The following is a 16,174-nucleotide window of genomic DNA, read 5'->3' on the forward strand; positions in this document are numbered from 1 at the left end:
ACTGAGAGATACTTTTGTGGCATCAGTTTATTAAAGACTTCGAAGAGCTCTTTGAAATTAGTTACTTTTACTATCAGTATGCCCAAATGGAGGCCCAGAAAGACAAAATGATGTCTATAGGTCATGATCAAGACATCTTAAATCCAATGCTGTAGCTGGGTTCCAGTGGCTCATGCCTGTAATCCTCGATCCTCAGGAGGCTGAGATCTGAGGATCCCAGTTCAAAGCCAGCCCAGGCAGGCAAATAGAGAGGCTTTTTTTTAAATCTTCAGTTACTGAGCAAAAAGCTGGAAGTAGAGGTGTGACTCAAGTGGTAGAGCGGAAGTAGAGGTGTGACTCAAGTGGTAGAGCACTGTCCTTGAATGAAAGAACAAAAAGACAGCTAGTAAGCCCTGAGTTCAAGCTCCATCTAGTGCTAGCACATACACATAGAAAGACTACAGGTCTTTGTTCGCAGGATGTTTGAATATTACAAATCGACTTTGCAATTGAGACATATGTGTTTCTAGTATCTTCTGATGACTTCTTTTCATTTGCTTGGCCTTTTTGGGTGATTGGGAATAGATTTACTTAAAACCAGAGGACTTGTGGGGCACTTTTTTTTGTAGCTGAGGCGGTGCATGGATAGTCTCATACCCTAAACTGAACAAAGCTCATATAGCCTTTCTTCCCTTGTCATCTCCAGATGCCTTTTCTTCATCCCCACTTCCTCCCTCACACCCAAGGGGGAAGCTCTGCCATTGGGGACGGGTCTCAGCAAATGTCCTCTTTGGGCCCCCAACCTCTGTCCACCCACTGCCCCTTATGATGACCTGTTTCTCTGCTGTGTTTTCCAGGTGCCCCTTCTCTTCGGGCCTATCCTCTCCTTTCTGTGATCACCCGACAGCCCACGGTCATCTCCCACCTGGTCCCCACCACTGCGGGAATTACCCCTGTGCTGTCCCGCCACCCAGCCACTGAGGCTGCCTCTGTGGAGGCCCCGGGTGAGGTGTTAGCCAGCAGCGAGTCAGAGGCAGAGCAGCCCACACCTCGGCAGAAGAAGCCTCGCCGGAGTCGTACCATCTTCACTGAGCTGCAGCTCATGGGCCTGGAGAAGAAATTCCAGAAGCAGAAGTACTTGTCCACCCCAGACAGGTGAGTGGGTGAGTGTTCTGCAGGTAATGTGAAGGGGAGTTTTGCTCTCTGAGAGGAATGCAGAGCCTCAGTACCTCCACATTTTTTTGCGGGGGGAGGCTGGGAGGAGTAATACAAGGACTTGGACTCAGTAATTCTTGGACTCAAGGCTTTGCACTTGCTCAATCTGCTTACCCAGCTGGCACTCTACCCTTGAGACATGCCTTTAGCCCAAGTTTTTGCTGGCTATTTGTTTGTTCTGTTACCTTTAAGTACAGTAGTTGTACAAAGAAATCTTAATTCAACATGTGAATTTATAATTTATGAGTACATATACATCTTGACCTATGTCGCACCTTCCATCATTTTTCCCCATTGCTGGTTATTTTGGAGATAGAGTCTCAAGGACTTTTCTGCCCAGGTTGGCTTTGAATTGTGATACTTCAGATCTCAACTTCCTGGGATCAGGATTACAGATATTGACTAAGATCTGGATTAGCTACTTTTCTTGTGAACCACCAGTGCCCAATACTCCCCTTCCATCTCTTAAAATTACATCTTCAATGCAAAATATACAAGAGTGTGTATCTTGCCTCATTCCTTCAAGTCTGAGATGCTGAGATAATGTGTGAGTCTATGAGTTAAGGGGATTTTTCTAGGTCTTTTTTTTTTTCTTGCTCACCACCATGTCCACATGAGGCCTAGCTTCGGTCCTGTCAAAGCAAATGAGAAAGAAACACAAATAATTCTCTGAAGCTATTATTAGCAACTGTGCCACAAATGGAAGTAAAACAGGAGTCTGTAACTACCTTCTAAAAGACTGATATCATAGCCAGACCTCATCGGCTGTTTGCTGAGGGTTTCATGGGTACAGGGCTTCTGATGCCAGAAAACAATATACAGTGCTCTACTTTGAAGGAGACCATAGGGAAAGAATAGCTATAGAAGCTGCAGTTAAAGAGCCAATACCAATGTCATATAGTGCCAGTGGCCTTGAAACCCAAAGATGTCGCTATGTGTGTGGCAGGTACAGGTCAGGAAGGCTTCTCAGGGGAGGTGATAATTAAGGGATTTGGTTCCAGCAAAGGGTGATTCCTTGTACAGTAATGTATCTTCCAGATATGTTGAGGGAATGACAGGTGGTTGGGACATCTTGGCTCCAGTTGTGAGTATAGGAGATGAATCTGGATAGGTAGGAAGGGTCTGGTATGTTTGGCTGAGGAATGTGGGCTTTGCTGTTTAAACAGGCCAGAACCGGAAATGACATGACCTGACAGACATCGCAGAATCATGGCTTTGGTGGTTCCATAACTGATTGATTAGCAGGGAAACCAGTTAGAAGAGAATCCAGGATGGTTGCAGAGGTACAGAGGCTCTAGACCATGGGAAGAGAGGCGAGAAAATACATGGGAGAACTATTTTGAAGATGGAATGGATAGGGAATCTTAGGGAAGGAAGAGAGACAGAGTTGAACCTCTTGTGGGGGCCTTTTTCTGCAGTGAGAAGGGTGGGGACAGACAAGGGGGCCCTGGTGGGGAAAGAGGTGAGTTCTGTGTTGGACCTGTGCATGTGGGGTTGCTTTTGATAGACAATGGAGACAGATCTGTGAAAAGGGATTTCACAGATAGACGTTCCATGGTATGGTGATGTCCCTGGCAGGTAACTGAGAGCCTTATGGCACCATTATTTATGGTGCTATGGTGATATGATATGCATGGTGGTATACCTGAAGGGTTTTAGGATACAGGGGTTTTTCAGAAAATTTGCACAATAAGGCCTACTCTTTCATAGAGGCCAGCACAATCACCAGCCTGTGCCATCAGAAGTCCTGGGGTCAAGTTCTCAGCTGCAACTTTCTCTACCCAAAGAAATGGATACATTAGTAAGATTGGTGGGCACCAGCCCCAAAGATTTTAAGTGCTAATTCTTGGTGGTCTCACATATAGCTACCCAACTACTGCCAATCTCACTCTGACCAGAATGCACAGATCAATCAGTCTCTGATTATTAAAATAGAGCGTGCCTTCAAGGACTTCTGAGCTAGCTTCTAGCTATTTTTTTTTTTTACAAAAAATATTAGTTCTCTTATAAATCTCCTGAGGCTTCTTGATACTTGCCCAGGCATCTCTCAGGTGACCAACACAGGACTGATTCACTTGCCTGGAGAGGAAGGGACCATCTGGTTGGCATGGAAGCTGCTGCTAGCCCCACCCTCCACATGTTCCTCACCTCCCTACGTGACCAAGGCCATGGGTGCTCCCTCCTCCTGCAGCTCCTGCTCCCCCTTCCTCCTTGTTTGTTTCCCTGGTTTCCTAGGTGACCCATCTAAGTGAATATGCAGGGAAGTGAGAATTTGTAACGGTGGCAGGTAATGAGAGAAAGCTGATGACAGTCAATGGTTTCTGTAGCCAGAGTGAGTCAAGGATGCATTTTTCCCAAGTGAGCTAACAGCATTTGCTAATGCACTGGCAGAGCTGTGAACCTTCCATTGACTAATGCACCTGATGGCCTCAGGTGAACCAGGATCGCAAGGTCCATGGTAGGTGGGGGTGAGGAACCCTCTGCAACAGCCCAGACAGGAGAACTTGGCCAATCAACAGAGCCCATGGAGCACTGGGAAGCCAGAATCAGTGAGATTAGACCCCTGGGTTCTTGGTTCTCAGTATAGACTACTTGGAACATGGGTGCTTTTATAATGGGAAGAGCTAGCTGTTGTTGGCACTGGACATTTATTGGCTTGGTTCTCTGATTCATTTTCAGTAAAACTCTGAGCTGTCCTTCAGTCTGAATGAGCAGCTTTAGGTGAATGCAGATTTAAGACTAGCTTAGAAGTCCTTGAGGGTACACTCTACTATGATTATCAGAGACTGATTGATCTGTGCACTCTGGTCAGAGTGAGATGGCAGTAGTTGGGTAGCTATATGTGAGACCACCAAGAATTAGCACCTAAAATATTTGGGGCTGGTGCCCACTGATCTTACCAATGTATCCATCTCTTTGGGTAGAGAAAGTTGCAGCTGAGAACATGAACCCAGGACTTCTGATGGCACAGGTTTGTGCCTGTGTAAGCCTCTGTGAAACAGTAGGCCTTATAGCACAAATGGCAATGGTCAGAAACCTGGGGACTTTTACACAGTGGTAGCCACTGCTGCTGCTGCTGCTGCTGCTTTACAAGTGTACAATGCTTCACTATGCAGGGTGGAAGCTAGCATTGGCTCAGGAAGACAGTTTTTCCAGTCAGCACATAGGTGGACCATCCACTTTTTGTGGATAAAATGACCTGGTAGGTTTGCTGTTTGGTTAGGAGGTAGGACTAACACATATGAAGAGATGAGAGGCCATTTGAGATCATGGGACCCTGTGCTGGCTGCTGGTTTGTGGGAAGCAGTGGAGAAAGGGATCTCCTGAAAGTGGAATGACATACCTTTTACTTTAGACTTCATTTCTGGTTTGGGATTTGGGTCAGAGGACACACTTCGTGGAAGATCAGGGTGAAGACCATCAGATCAGCAAAAGGACTTTCTGAGGAAGGCTCAGTCATCCTTTCCAAGTGAACTAAAGACTTGAGGGCTATCCCAGATGATCATCAGGGTGGCTGTCTTGTTTAATTTTAAGTCTCACATTTCTTCATAAGATTCTTAAAAGAAAAGTCCTGTAAGTGCCCAGAGTGGGTCACTAGGAACCCATCTTTCTTATTCTCTCCTGTCTTCCTCACTATTCCTTTGTATTTCCTGCCTTCTAGGTTGGACTTGGCCCAGTCTCTGGGACTCACTCAGCTGCAGGTGAAGACTTGGTATCAGAACCGCAGGATGAAATGGAAGAAAATGGTAAGAAAGGAGAGAGTCTTAACTTCATTCATCTTACAGTGGAGAATTCCTACCAAGGGGTTGTTGGGAGATAGGAAGGACCATTCAGTCATTTGGGCTGTAGGATGGGAATGCCTTCTTAATAAGAGATGCTCTTTTACAAGGTTCCCTTAGAAATTAGAGAGGAAGAAAGCCCACTGGCTTCTTAGCTGCTAGTTTGACCTTTGCCTTCTAGCCTTTGTAAATCATTTGCTTTGCCTCCCACCAATAACTAAGAATAGAGGGCAGAACCCTCTGGTAAGGTGACAGTAAGGGCACATCTGTTCTGTTACTCTTGTAATTCAAGCATCCTTTAACTCAGTGGGCATTATAGCCACTTGAAAAGCAGGTGGAAATACAGGGTCTAAGCTCCTTCCCAAGACTTATGTTCTATAATTTGTGATGGGTCTGGGAACTGGCATGTTAGCAAGTACTCCAAAGTACATAGTCTAATGACCTCATTTCCTTACAATGGCTCTAGTATTTCCATACTGTGGCTCTAGTTCCTAGCAAATGAGTATTTTTGTCTTTCTTAAATATACTGGGACTAAAACACCTGTTTTGTGGGTCTCAATGTCATTATCATTTATCCTTTCTTTTTTCTGGGGGGTGGGGCAGTGCTGGGATTTGTCTCAGGGCATCCCACTTGCTAGGCAAGTGCTTAACCATTGGAGCTACACTCCAGCTCTTTCTTCAGGTATTTTTTAGAAAAGGTCTCCACTGACTTTGCCCAGGGTCAGAATCCAACTGTGATTCCATTACCTACTCCTTCCCCTTGTAGCTGGGATTACATATGGGTCATCATCATACCCAGATTGCTTACTGAGATGGGATTTTTTTTGCCTGGGCTGGCCTTGAGCAACAATCCTCTCAATCTCTGCTTCTCAAGTAGTTATATTGTGGTTATATACCATTTTACCTCCTTTCCCCTCCTCTTTCCAGTATGAAAGTAGTACCCAACATCATCCCACATGAGTCTCTCACAACTTCATTGGATCTCATTGGCTCTTTCTCCTTCTGTATAGACCAAGAATGCCATACCTTCCTCACAACAACATTCTGATTTGCTAAGCTTTCCTATCACAGGCTCATATTTCCTGGTTATTGAGGGCTGGAATAGGATGTTTTCTACCTCAATTGAGTTTCTGAGATGCTCCTCTTCCTCAGTTTTTAGGAAAAAAGTCAGTGGAAAGAGACTTTTCTCAGATTGTGGTTTTATCTATTGCTCTTTTTCTTAAACCTTAAACTCTTGCTTATATTGGCCAGATTTCTACCATGGTGGTAAAATATATGAGACAGATCAAGTTAAGTGTGTGGGGGGGAATATAGGAGACAGATCAACTTAAAGGGGGGGGGAGTGTTATTTTGACTTGTAGTTTCAGAAGCTTCTGGACATGGATTACTTGGTTCTTTTGCTACTGGGCCTGTAGGTCCTACAGGGAGGCAAAGCATCATGTGGGGATCAGAGAAGACAGAGAAGGAGAGAGATGGAGAGTTAAGAGAGAGAGAGAGACACCAAGAGTGACAGAGAGAGGCATCGGTACCAGATAACAGCATCAAACGCTAGGCCGCACCCCTTAAGTTTTCATCATCTCCCCAAAGTCCACCAATGGACTGGATCTCTTGGTTGGTGAGGTTAGAGCCCTCATGATCCACTTACTTCCCCAAATTTCCTCCCACCCTCCTGAGCATTGCTGCACTGGGGACCAGACCTTCAATTTGTATGCCTTTCAAATCTATACCATAACATGGACGCTCTATGTTATCACATGCTAGAAAGGATAAATAAGTAAATCATAAATGAATATTGGTAGGAAAAAATAGAAAAAGTCAAGAAGTAGCAGTGATTTGGTTTTCAGAAAGGAGTTCCTAAACAGAAGTTAGAATTCCTTCTGGGAGGCCCTGACCCTTGAGGGAAGGGTTTTCCTGGGGAGTTGACTGGTCCACAAATACCTCTCCAAGTAAGGCAGAGATGAGGTTACATGTATGACAATCACATATTGCATGAACCAACAAATTTTTACTTAGAGTTTCCTATGAACCATGACATATCTTTGGCACCACAAGAAGTAATGAAATAAAATATGGCCTATTGGATGGAATCTAGGATCCAGATAGAGAAAGGCCAACAGGTAGCTGAGGAGCCCATTCTGACTAAAAGCTTGTTCATTTATTATGACTGACCATCCCGTAAGAGTTCAGAGGAGAGGACTGGTGGTGTGCCTCGAGTGATAGAGCATCTGCCTAGCCAGGGCAAGGTCCTGAGTTCAAACCTCAACACTTCAAAAAAAAGAAAGACAATGAGTGAGGAAGGTAGCAGCAAGTTAAAACTGAAAGATGACTGAGATCCATTTATATAGATAATCATTCTCAAATCTGCCGTGCTGCATAGATGAAGCTTCAGCTGAAAACCTTTGGGGGAACTGTTCTCTGAAGGAAGCAGATTTGGGAGTGAGAAATGCTGGGCTGCATTCCCATGCCTGCCCCTCCCTGGTTGATTTTGGGCAAGTCCCTTCAATGCTTTCTGTGCAAGTTCCACCACCCACCTCCTTCCTCGTCAATCATCGCCCTCAAAATCAATGTCTCTAGAGCAGCAGAGGCATTGTTTCAGTTGGTTATCAGCAATCTTTTCATGAGTCAGATGATTCACAAACTGACAGCCAACCCTCTCAGCCTGCCCCGCCCAGGACCGTGGGACAACGCATGCGCCTTAGCTTCTGATGTCACTTGTTTTTCCCCCAGCCATGGTGCTGCTGGCACAGTTGTGGGCTGGCTCTTGATGGTTATCAATGCCATATAAATCAAAATGGAAGTAACTCAGCAGATTTAACCTCCGAGAATGTTCTAGGTCAATCATTATTCAGGTCCATGCAGGAAAGATAAGGGCCAAATTTGTAATTCACAACAGCAAGCATTTATGGAGAACTTAGTTTCATCAGGCAATAGTGCTATAATGAAAAGGTAGGAATCTGGCCATTAAAAAATAAAATTAGCTGTTGGCGTGTGTCTCAAGCCTAATCCTAGCTACTTACCAGACTGAGGTGTGAAGATCAGTTTGAGGCCATCCCAGGAAGAAAAATCCTTAAGATTCCATCTCCAGTTAACCAACAAAAAGCTGAGTTGGAGGCATGGTTTAAGTAATAGAGCACCAGCTGAGTAAATAGACCCAGGCAACAGGAGTTTGTGAGTTTCAACCCCAGTGGACCTAAAAACCCCCAACAAAACAACAGATCATTAAAAAGCTACTCAAGTTAAGTAGGGAAGATGGACCTAAAATATAATTAGATGGAGGAGCCAGGACAGGAGTAGAGAATGTACAGGGTTCCACATCAGAACAGAGAAGGGAAAGCTTCCTAGAGGAAGAACCATGTAACCTGCCCTTAATGGATGTGTACAGCTGAGGGTGGCAATGGAACTGCAGGTAGAAAGAGGGGAACACAAGCGTGTGTGTAGGGGTGAGAAGGACTTGAGAACTTGAAGATGGAGTGAGGGACTGTTGAATTCTAATTCCCTCAAAACAACAAGGCATTGTTGAGGGCCTTATTGCTTCATAGATATTTTTCCTGGTAAAACTCTTTCAAGGTTATCTCTTCAGGTACTAGAGGAAAAGAAAAAGATAATTGGGTAACATAAGGATGTCTCAGGGCTAGTAACCTAATTGGAACTGGAAAAAAGATTAGCACTTGATTCTCAGACTGATTCACAGGCTGCAAAAGACAATGTTGCCAAAGCCCAGATAGCATCTCTGACGAGTTTTGACTGGTCAGCTTTGTAACTTATAGCGGGCTGAGTAAATTTCTTCTTGCATGGGGAGATGGGATGCTCACCCTTTATTCCAGTTCTGTTGCCTTCCATTCCAGTAAGAAACACCGTGTTTTGTAAAAATAGCCTGAAAACCGCTTATTACTGTTTAGTGGTCTTCATCTTTCAAACACAGCTCTCTTTGGTGAGGGGATGCATGCAAATGGATACCAACTTCCTCTCCCACTCACAGGATTTAGGTGGGCCACACACCAAGCAACAACTTTAGCTTTCGATTTAATAGTCTCCAGATAGCAAGTTACCAGTTGTTGTCTGTATAATTCTGGACAGGTTATACTAAACCTCTATGTGCCTCATTATGCATATACTTTATAGATTTGTTATCTGAGTTGCTGCCTCCTCCTCCTCTTCCTCCTCCTTCTCCTCCTCCTCCTCTTTTTTTCTGGTACTGGGGCTTTGAACTCAGGGCCTCCTTGTTTGGCTGTCTACTCTACCACTTGAACCATGCTTCTAGCCTGGCATTTTTACTAGTTAATTAGAGAGGCAATTTCTTGGACTTTTCTGCTCAGTCTGGCTTAAAATCACAATCCACTGGATGCCAGCCTCCTGAGTAGTTGGGATTATAGGCATTAGATGCCAGTGCCCAGCTGACTGAAATAATCTATGAAATATTGAGAATAGTGTTTGCCACACAGGATGCAAATGAGGAATGCTATTACCTTTTTATAATAGTAATTATTATTATTACTACTGCTATTGTTATTCACCAAAATCTATGTCTCCAGAGAATTCCAACTTTTGAAGGTCAACATAGATAAGCTGAAAGTGAGTTCTATAGGTTTCTGGGACCCTGAGCATCTCTTTGGCTAAGAACAGTCTTAGCCTGATGTTTGCTCCTGGTCAGAGCTTTGGCATTTGGGTCCTGTTTGGGGTGTATTCTGTCTTCCAATTGGGACAATTGTCTAACGTCCTGGGAGGAAATTCATGCTGGAGAATCAGCTTTGCAGAAACTGTCATCAGTTAGGTGGCTTTCATTGTTAGAGAGAGAGAAAAGGAGGGAGGGAGGGAGGGAAAAAGGGAGGGAGAGGGAGAGAGGGAGGAAGGACAAGGGAAGGGAATATAGGGGCACAGGAAGAAAGAGAGAGGCAAAATCACCTCAGTTTCTGACTCTGCTTTGAATCTGTGGGAAGGTTGAGTTATTGCAGGTAAGTAAGAGCAATAAAAAAGAAAACCACGTCCTTCACAATTTATACAGAACATAATTCTGGATTCAAATGGCCAGAGGTTTGGCGTCTAAATCCCAGCTGTACTTGGCTTGGTTTTGGATCTTGACAACTCTTTCTGTCTGCTGTTTCTGGTCTGAAAAGTGAGGGACACAGACACTACTTGAGATGGTCTCCCTGCCCTGATACCCCATAATTCACGCTCTATGCCTGTCTACAGTCTGCACCTTGAGAAGGAAGCAAAGGGCTCTATCTGGTTACTTTCAACAACAGAACAACGAGAACATCTAGTTTTAGAGTTCAGAGGAGGGCTTTTCAGGAGACAGCTTGTGAGGTGCCAAGAGACAAAGAGAAGTATTATAGACTTCTGTTGCAATGGATTGTCCGGCCTCTCTGGACCAAGGGGACACCTTGGCTGCAGGAATGATAGAGAGAAGAACCCCTGAGAGGAGCAAGGCCACAGAGTGCATGTGAGACGATCGCTGCTGGTGCAGAGAGGCTATGGGATAATTGCATGTCTCAGGTGTGCTGGGAGGCAGGGGGCCAGAGGTCGATGGGGAAAGCAGCCAAGAGAGTAGTTATCTCCTAATTATTGCTTGCATTGGAATGTATTATTCCATTTAGAAAATGGTCTGATTGTTTTGATTTTTTTTTTCATGCTGTAGGAAAATAGCCAGGTGGGGCTGATCCAAGCTGTGTGGGTGGTGTTCTCTAATTGCTGGGCTGGACTTTCTTTTGCCAATTAGGTGGCTTCCTTAGACCTGCCCTTTTCTAGCTTGATTACTACATGGGACAACACACTTTTGTATAACCTCTTTCATACCCAGTGGAGCGGCTTTCAACATGGAAATTCCATCTTGGCACCTTCATGTGCTTTCAAAAGCCTGTGCTCACACTGGAATCAAAATCAGATACTGACTTACCTGAAAAGTACAGGGCATCTCTCCCCCCACAGGTGGTTTCTGTCATTGTCTAGCCCTTGTTAAAGGTCTCTTTATACGTCTGTGTTAGCTCTCAGCATGGATTCTAACAGACAGAGCAGATTCATAGCTGAAAGGAAGTGTTTTATGAAGAATATATGGTCTTCTGCACATCTGCACACAAAACTCAAAATGAATCACAGACCCAAACTATAACAACTCATAGATGAAAATCTGAGTATTTGTGACTTGGGATTAGACAAAATCCTTCTTAGAAATGACACCAAAAGCATGTGCAAGAAGAGAAAAATCAAGTTAGATTTCAAACCTTATGTGCTGTAAAGGATGTCATTTAAAATGTGAAAAGACAACCCCATGAAATGTGAGCAAATATTTGCCAAGTCTTCTATATAATAAGGAACATGTATCCAGAAAACCTACAGAGCTCTTACAGCACAAGACTTTCTTCCAATAAACTGGCCAGAAGTGCTTGAAAAGATGCTGAACTTGCTTACTCATCAGGAAAATGCCAATCATAACCACAGTGAGAACCCACTTTGTTCTTGCTATGATGGCTGTAATCAGGAAGGGATAATTGCAAGTGTTTGGTGACTATGTGGAGATGTGGAATCCTCCCATATTATTGACTGGAATGTAAATGGGGCAGATGCTTTGGAAAAAACACTCCTCAAAAATGTTAATCATAGAATTGTCATTTGGTCCAGCAATTCCATTTCTGGGTCCAAAAGAAGTAAAAAGCAAGGATGTGAAGAGATACTCACACATCACTATTTATAACACCATTATTTATAATGGCTAAATGGTGGAAGATAGCCCGACAACCAGTGAATGCCCAATAAGAATGTGGTATATGCATTAGATGAAGGCTGTTTTCTGGTATATGCTACAACATAGACAAGCCTGGAGAACCCTATCCCAAATGAAAGAAACCAGTCATAAAAGTCCACATAATTATGATTCCATTTACATGAAATGTCCAGAAGAGGCATATCTATAAAGAATAAAAGTACACTGGTGGTGGAGGATAAGGATTTGGAGAGAAACAATGAGGGGCTGGTAATGACTATAGGAGTTCCACTGAGCATGATGAAGTGTTCTGAAACCTCTCTGTAGTGTTAAGTTACCCAACACTGTGACTGGAAAAGTCATTGAATGGTGTGCTTTCAATAGAAGATATATATGTAAATTATGTCTCCGCTGTTTATAAAAAAGAACTATAATTTGATGAGTAAATATAGTCATTCTTAAAGTTTAGCATTGGAGATCCTTTGCTGCTATTAGAGGAAGTGCTAATGAATATGCAGTGACTATAGAGAAAGCTACAAGCAATTAGATGTTTATAGGAACAGTGTAGAATTTTCCTGCAAGGAGCTCTTGTGCAAACAGAGAGGATAAGTGTAGGTATATACTACAGTTTGGATATGGAATGCTCCTCAAAGGCCCATGTGTTGAAAAATTTGTCTCTATCCTGTGGCACTTTGGGGAGGCAAAGGGGCTTTTAAAAGGTAGGACCTAGGGGGAGGAAGTTAGGCCATTGGGGATTGTGCCTCTTCCTGTTTCTCTTTGCTTCCTGGCCACCATGAGGTGAGCAGCTTCCTCCATCACAAACTCCTACCATGTGATGTGCTGCCTCACTATGGCCCAAAGCAATGGGTCAACTGATCATGAGCCAAAATAAACCTTTCCTTCATATCAATTGGATGATCACAAATATTTTGCCACAGAGATATAAAATCATACTAGCACAGTATATAAGTAGCAAAGATATTTCCCACCCCCTACTTCTCCATTTAATGCAAGTCCTCCCAAAGCCCTAGTTATCCAGGAAAACCACCTATACTGAGCCAGGGTTTGGAGCCAATGGAGAAAGAACTCCCTGTTACAGTCTAAATAAAATATAAATACTCAAATAATAACCCTGCCTCTTCATGGGATTCTTGTGTAGATCACAAATTGTGACGATAAATGTGTTAAGTCCATTGACATCAGCAAAGGCCATTTGGGGTGCAGTTCTTTTGCCTGCTTTATATCTTTCTTCAGCTCTCTGGAAATGTTTATTGAGAAAAGTTAGTTCATGCCATAACAGTTGTCAAACGCCTGCTACGTGCAGGGACTTGGTGGGAGGGGCAGGGCCAGTAAACATGTAGTGACAACATTTTGAAAAGCGCTCCTGAGGTACATGGAGGAAAGAATTTGACTGACTTGGGGAAGGTTTTCAAAAGCAGTCAACCAGGCAGAAGTATGTTCTGAGTAGAGGAAAGCCACGCTACTCAGGACCAGTTCTTGGCCTACTCAGTCTGATATGTGCTGGTTTTCCCTCACTCTCTTCCCATTTTACAGATTAGGAAAATAATCTACCTCTATAAAAGGCTTTCTCAAAGACCAAGTTGAAAAAGTGCTAGGGCATGGAATTTAACCTAGTTTTCCTACCTATACAACCAGAATACTTTCTACTATTACTTTGAAGACAATATATTTTTATAAGACTTTTTTAAACCTGATATAGAAATATTTAGCCATGATGCTTATGGAAAATTTAGAAATACAGAAATAAAACAGAAAAAGAGAAAAGATCCATGAACCTGACAGTGCAAACTAGGTTAATAGGTATCTAGCTTCCGAGTTGGATTATGTTGTATAATATTCTTCTTTTTATAAAAATATTTATCATAATATTTCCCATGTCATTGAACACTATCTTTTCTTTTCTTTTTTCTTTTTTTGTTGTTGGTCATGGGGCTTGAACGCTGGGCCTAGGCGCTGTCCCTCAGCTCTTCAGCTTAAGGCTAGAGCTCTATCACTTGAAACACAGTGCCACTTCTGGTTTTCTGAGTGGTTTATTGGAAATAAGAATCTCACGCCAGGTGCCGGGTGGCTCACCCCTGTAATCCTAGCTACTCAGGCGGCTGAGATCTGTGGATCACAGTTCAGAGCCAGCCCAGGCAGGAAACTCTGTGAGACTCTTATTTCTAAGAAACCACTAGAAAACTGGAAGTGGTGCTGTGGCTCAAGTGGTAGAGCACTCACATTGAGCTGAAGAGCACAGGGAATGTGCCCAGGCCCAGAGTTCAAGCCCCACGACCAAAAAAAAAAAAAAAAAAAAAAAAGAATCTCATGGATTTTCCTGCCCGGGGTTGGCTTTGACCTGTGATTCTCAGATCTCAGCCTCCTGAGTAACTAGGATTTCAGGCATGAGCCACTGGCACCTGGCAAACACTCTTTTCTAAGAATTGAAATGATTATCTAGTATTCTGTCTTTGGGATGTACTATAATTATCTGACCAATTACATGGCTAAACCTTTTGAGTACCCCTCAAAAAACTTTTGCTATTATGAAACACATACAAAGATTTTTTTGGCAGTACTGGGATTTGAACATTGGACAATATTGAGGTGAATACTTTCTTGCAGATTAACCTTTGTTTCATTCTTAGATCAGTTTTGAGGATTCATCCTAGGGAATCTCTGTGTCTATGGAAGTGGTATGCACATTTTAAAGCTTTTGATTGGAATTCTTGGATTGTCTCAAAAAGGTGGCACCCATTACACTTTTAGACTATGTTGTTTAAATGTTCTCTTGCTTGCTATAAATATTACTTTACTTTCATTTGTTAGCATCATAGTTATCACACGAACATCTTAATTTTCACTTCTTTTCTTCCTGAAGTTGAGCTTTGAATGCTTATATTTTTAAATACCAAACTGACTAAAAGTATCCAGAGCATGGGTGAAGCTATCTTTGCACACCACAGGGGAAGGAAGGATTGAGAATACTTTAGGCCACACCCTGTAACTTCACTGCTCAGAAGATTTAAATGCTGTGGGAAGTTGAACCTGGGGACTGGGAAAGTAAAAGGGAGGAGTTTGTTTTTAGACTCAACAACTTGTCTTTTTCTCACATAGGTTCTTAAAGGTGGACAGGAAGCACCCACAAAACCTAAAGGTCGCCCCAAGAAGAACTCTATCCCCACATCAGAAGAGATTGAAGCTGAAGAGAAGATGAACAATCAAGCCCAAGGCCAGGAATGCCTAGAGCCCTTGCAGGGACAGGAGAGGCTCTGTGAGGCCCAGGAATCTAAAGCCTGTGACCTGCCCTTGGAGGCTGCAGAGCCATCAGGCCAGCCCCAGGAGTCACCAGTACCCTCCTCTGAACCCCCACCACTAAGCTAAAATAAAGTTATCTGGGGAAAGGGGAGACTGGGAAAGAGGGAGAAGAAAGAAGGTAGGGAGACTCAAGGGAGGAAACCTGTAATAGTCTGGCAAGCTTGGGGAGAAGATCTACCAGTCTCCAAAGGTTAGATGAGCACTTGCTTGCCTTGGGCCTTTCTCTTCCTGGAAGGCTGTATTAGCCACAGATGCAGGAAGATGGCACCTTGGAGATAACTGCCTCAGTTCAGATGACAGCTGTTGGGTAGGATACAAGCAGCCTGCCTATAATTTCAGTGTTGTGCTGGTCGGCAATGGTGGCTTACTCTCCTCCCTCCCTGCCTGCCACCCTCTGGGCAAGCCAGTCACCAAGGTAGAGAGAGGTGGTGATGCTTGGGCAGCCTGCCCAGGCTCCTTGCTGACTCAGCACTTATTTCTGTAGTGTTTAAAAGAGAATTTAATAGTTTTGGTTTTTGTTGTTTTTGTTGTGGTGGGGGTGGGGGGGAAGGATTAGTAAGGATGGGCAAAAAAAAAAAAAAAGGAGTTGGAAGAAGGGAGTTGTGTGTGATTAGGAATGTTTCTGAATCTTATGTGTTTGGAGACGTGTGCCTTTGTACCCATTATAAGGTGGTCAGGTGACCCAAGAACTGATAAGCTTTGTTCTTCTCGTTTCATTCAATTGCCAACCCTGAAGCTGCAAATGCAGATGTTGTTAAGATAACTTTTATTTTTTAATTAAATAAATCTTTCAACAAAACAAAAAGATGGAGTGGTTTGTTTCTTTGGGAGACGGTCCTCTAGAAAGAGCTAGCCAGGCTCACCAGCCTTCCCTTCCACAACGTCAAAGGTTGGGACAGGGACAGGAGCTCATGGCTGACGCCTATAATCCTAGCTACTCAGGAGGCTGAGATCTGAGGATGGAGGTTCAAAGCCAGCCTGGGCAGAAAGTCCCTGTGAGACTCTTATTTCCAGTTAACCACACAAAAACCAGAAGTGGAGCTGTGGCTGAAAGTGGTAGAGCACTAGCCTTGAGCTGAAGAGCTCAGGGACAGTGCACAGGCCCTGAGTTCAAGCCCCACAACTGACAAACAAAAAGCTTGGTCGAGGCCCACCAGTATTAAGTGCAGAGAGCCAGGGAAGCTGT

The 16,174-nt window shown here is 43.7% G+C and overlaps 1 protein-coding gene across 1 annotated transcript in view; it reads left to right on the forward strand.

Annotated features, from left to right (window-relative positions):
* The window catches only part of Barx2 (BARX homeobox 2), a 76,806-nt gene extending 61,032 nt beyond the window's left edge, over positions 1-15,774 (forward strand). Inside the window, exons 2-4 of the mRNA XM_070038094.1 lie at positions 837-1,134; positions 4,856-4,940; positions 14,788-15,774. Coding sequence (XP_069894195.1) covers positions 837-1,134; positions 4,856-4,940; positions 14,788-15,054 — 650 coding nt within the window. The 3' untranslated portion in view covers positions 15,055-15,774. The remainder of the gene's footprint in view (positions 1-836; positions 1,135-4,855; positions 4,941-14,787) is intronic.
* Positions 15,775-16,174: the final 400 nt, after the last annotated feature.

This window comes from Dipodomys merriami, unplaced genomic scaffold, assembly GCF_024711535.1.
Source record: "Dipodomys merriami isolate MVZ:Mamm:240054 unplaced genomic scaffold, mDipMer1.0.p SCAF_29, whole genome shotgun sequence".
Taxonomy (NCBI): Eukaryota; Metazoa; Chordata; class Mammalia; order Rodentia; family Heteromyidae; genus Dipodomys; species Dipodomys merriami.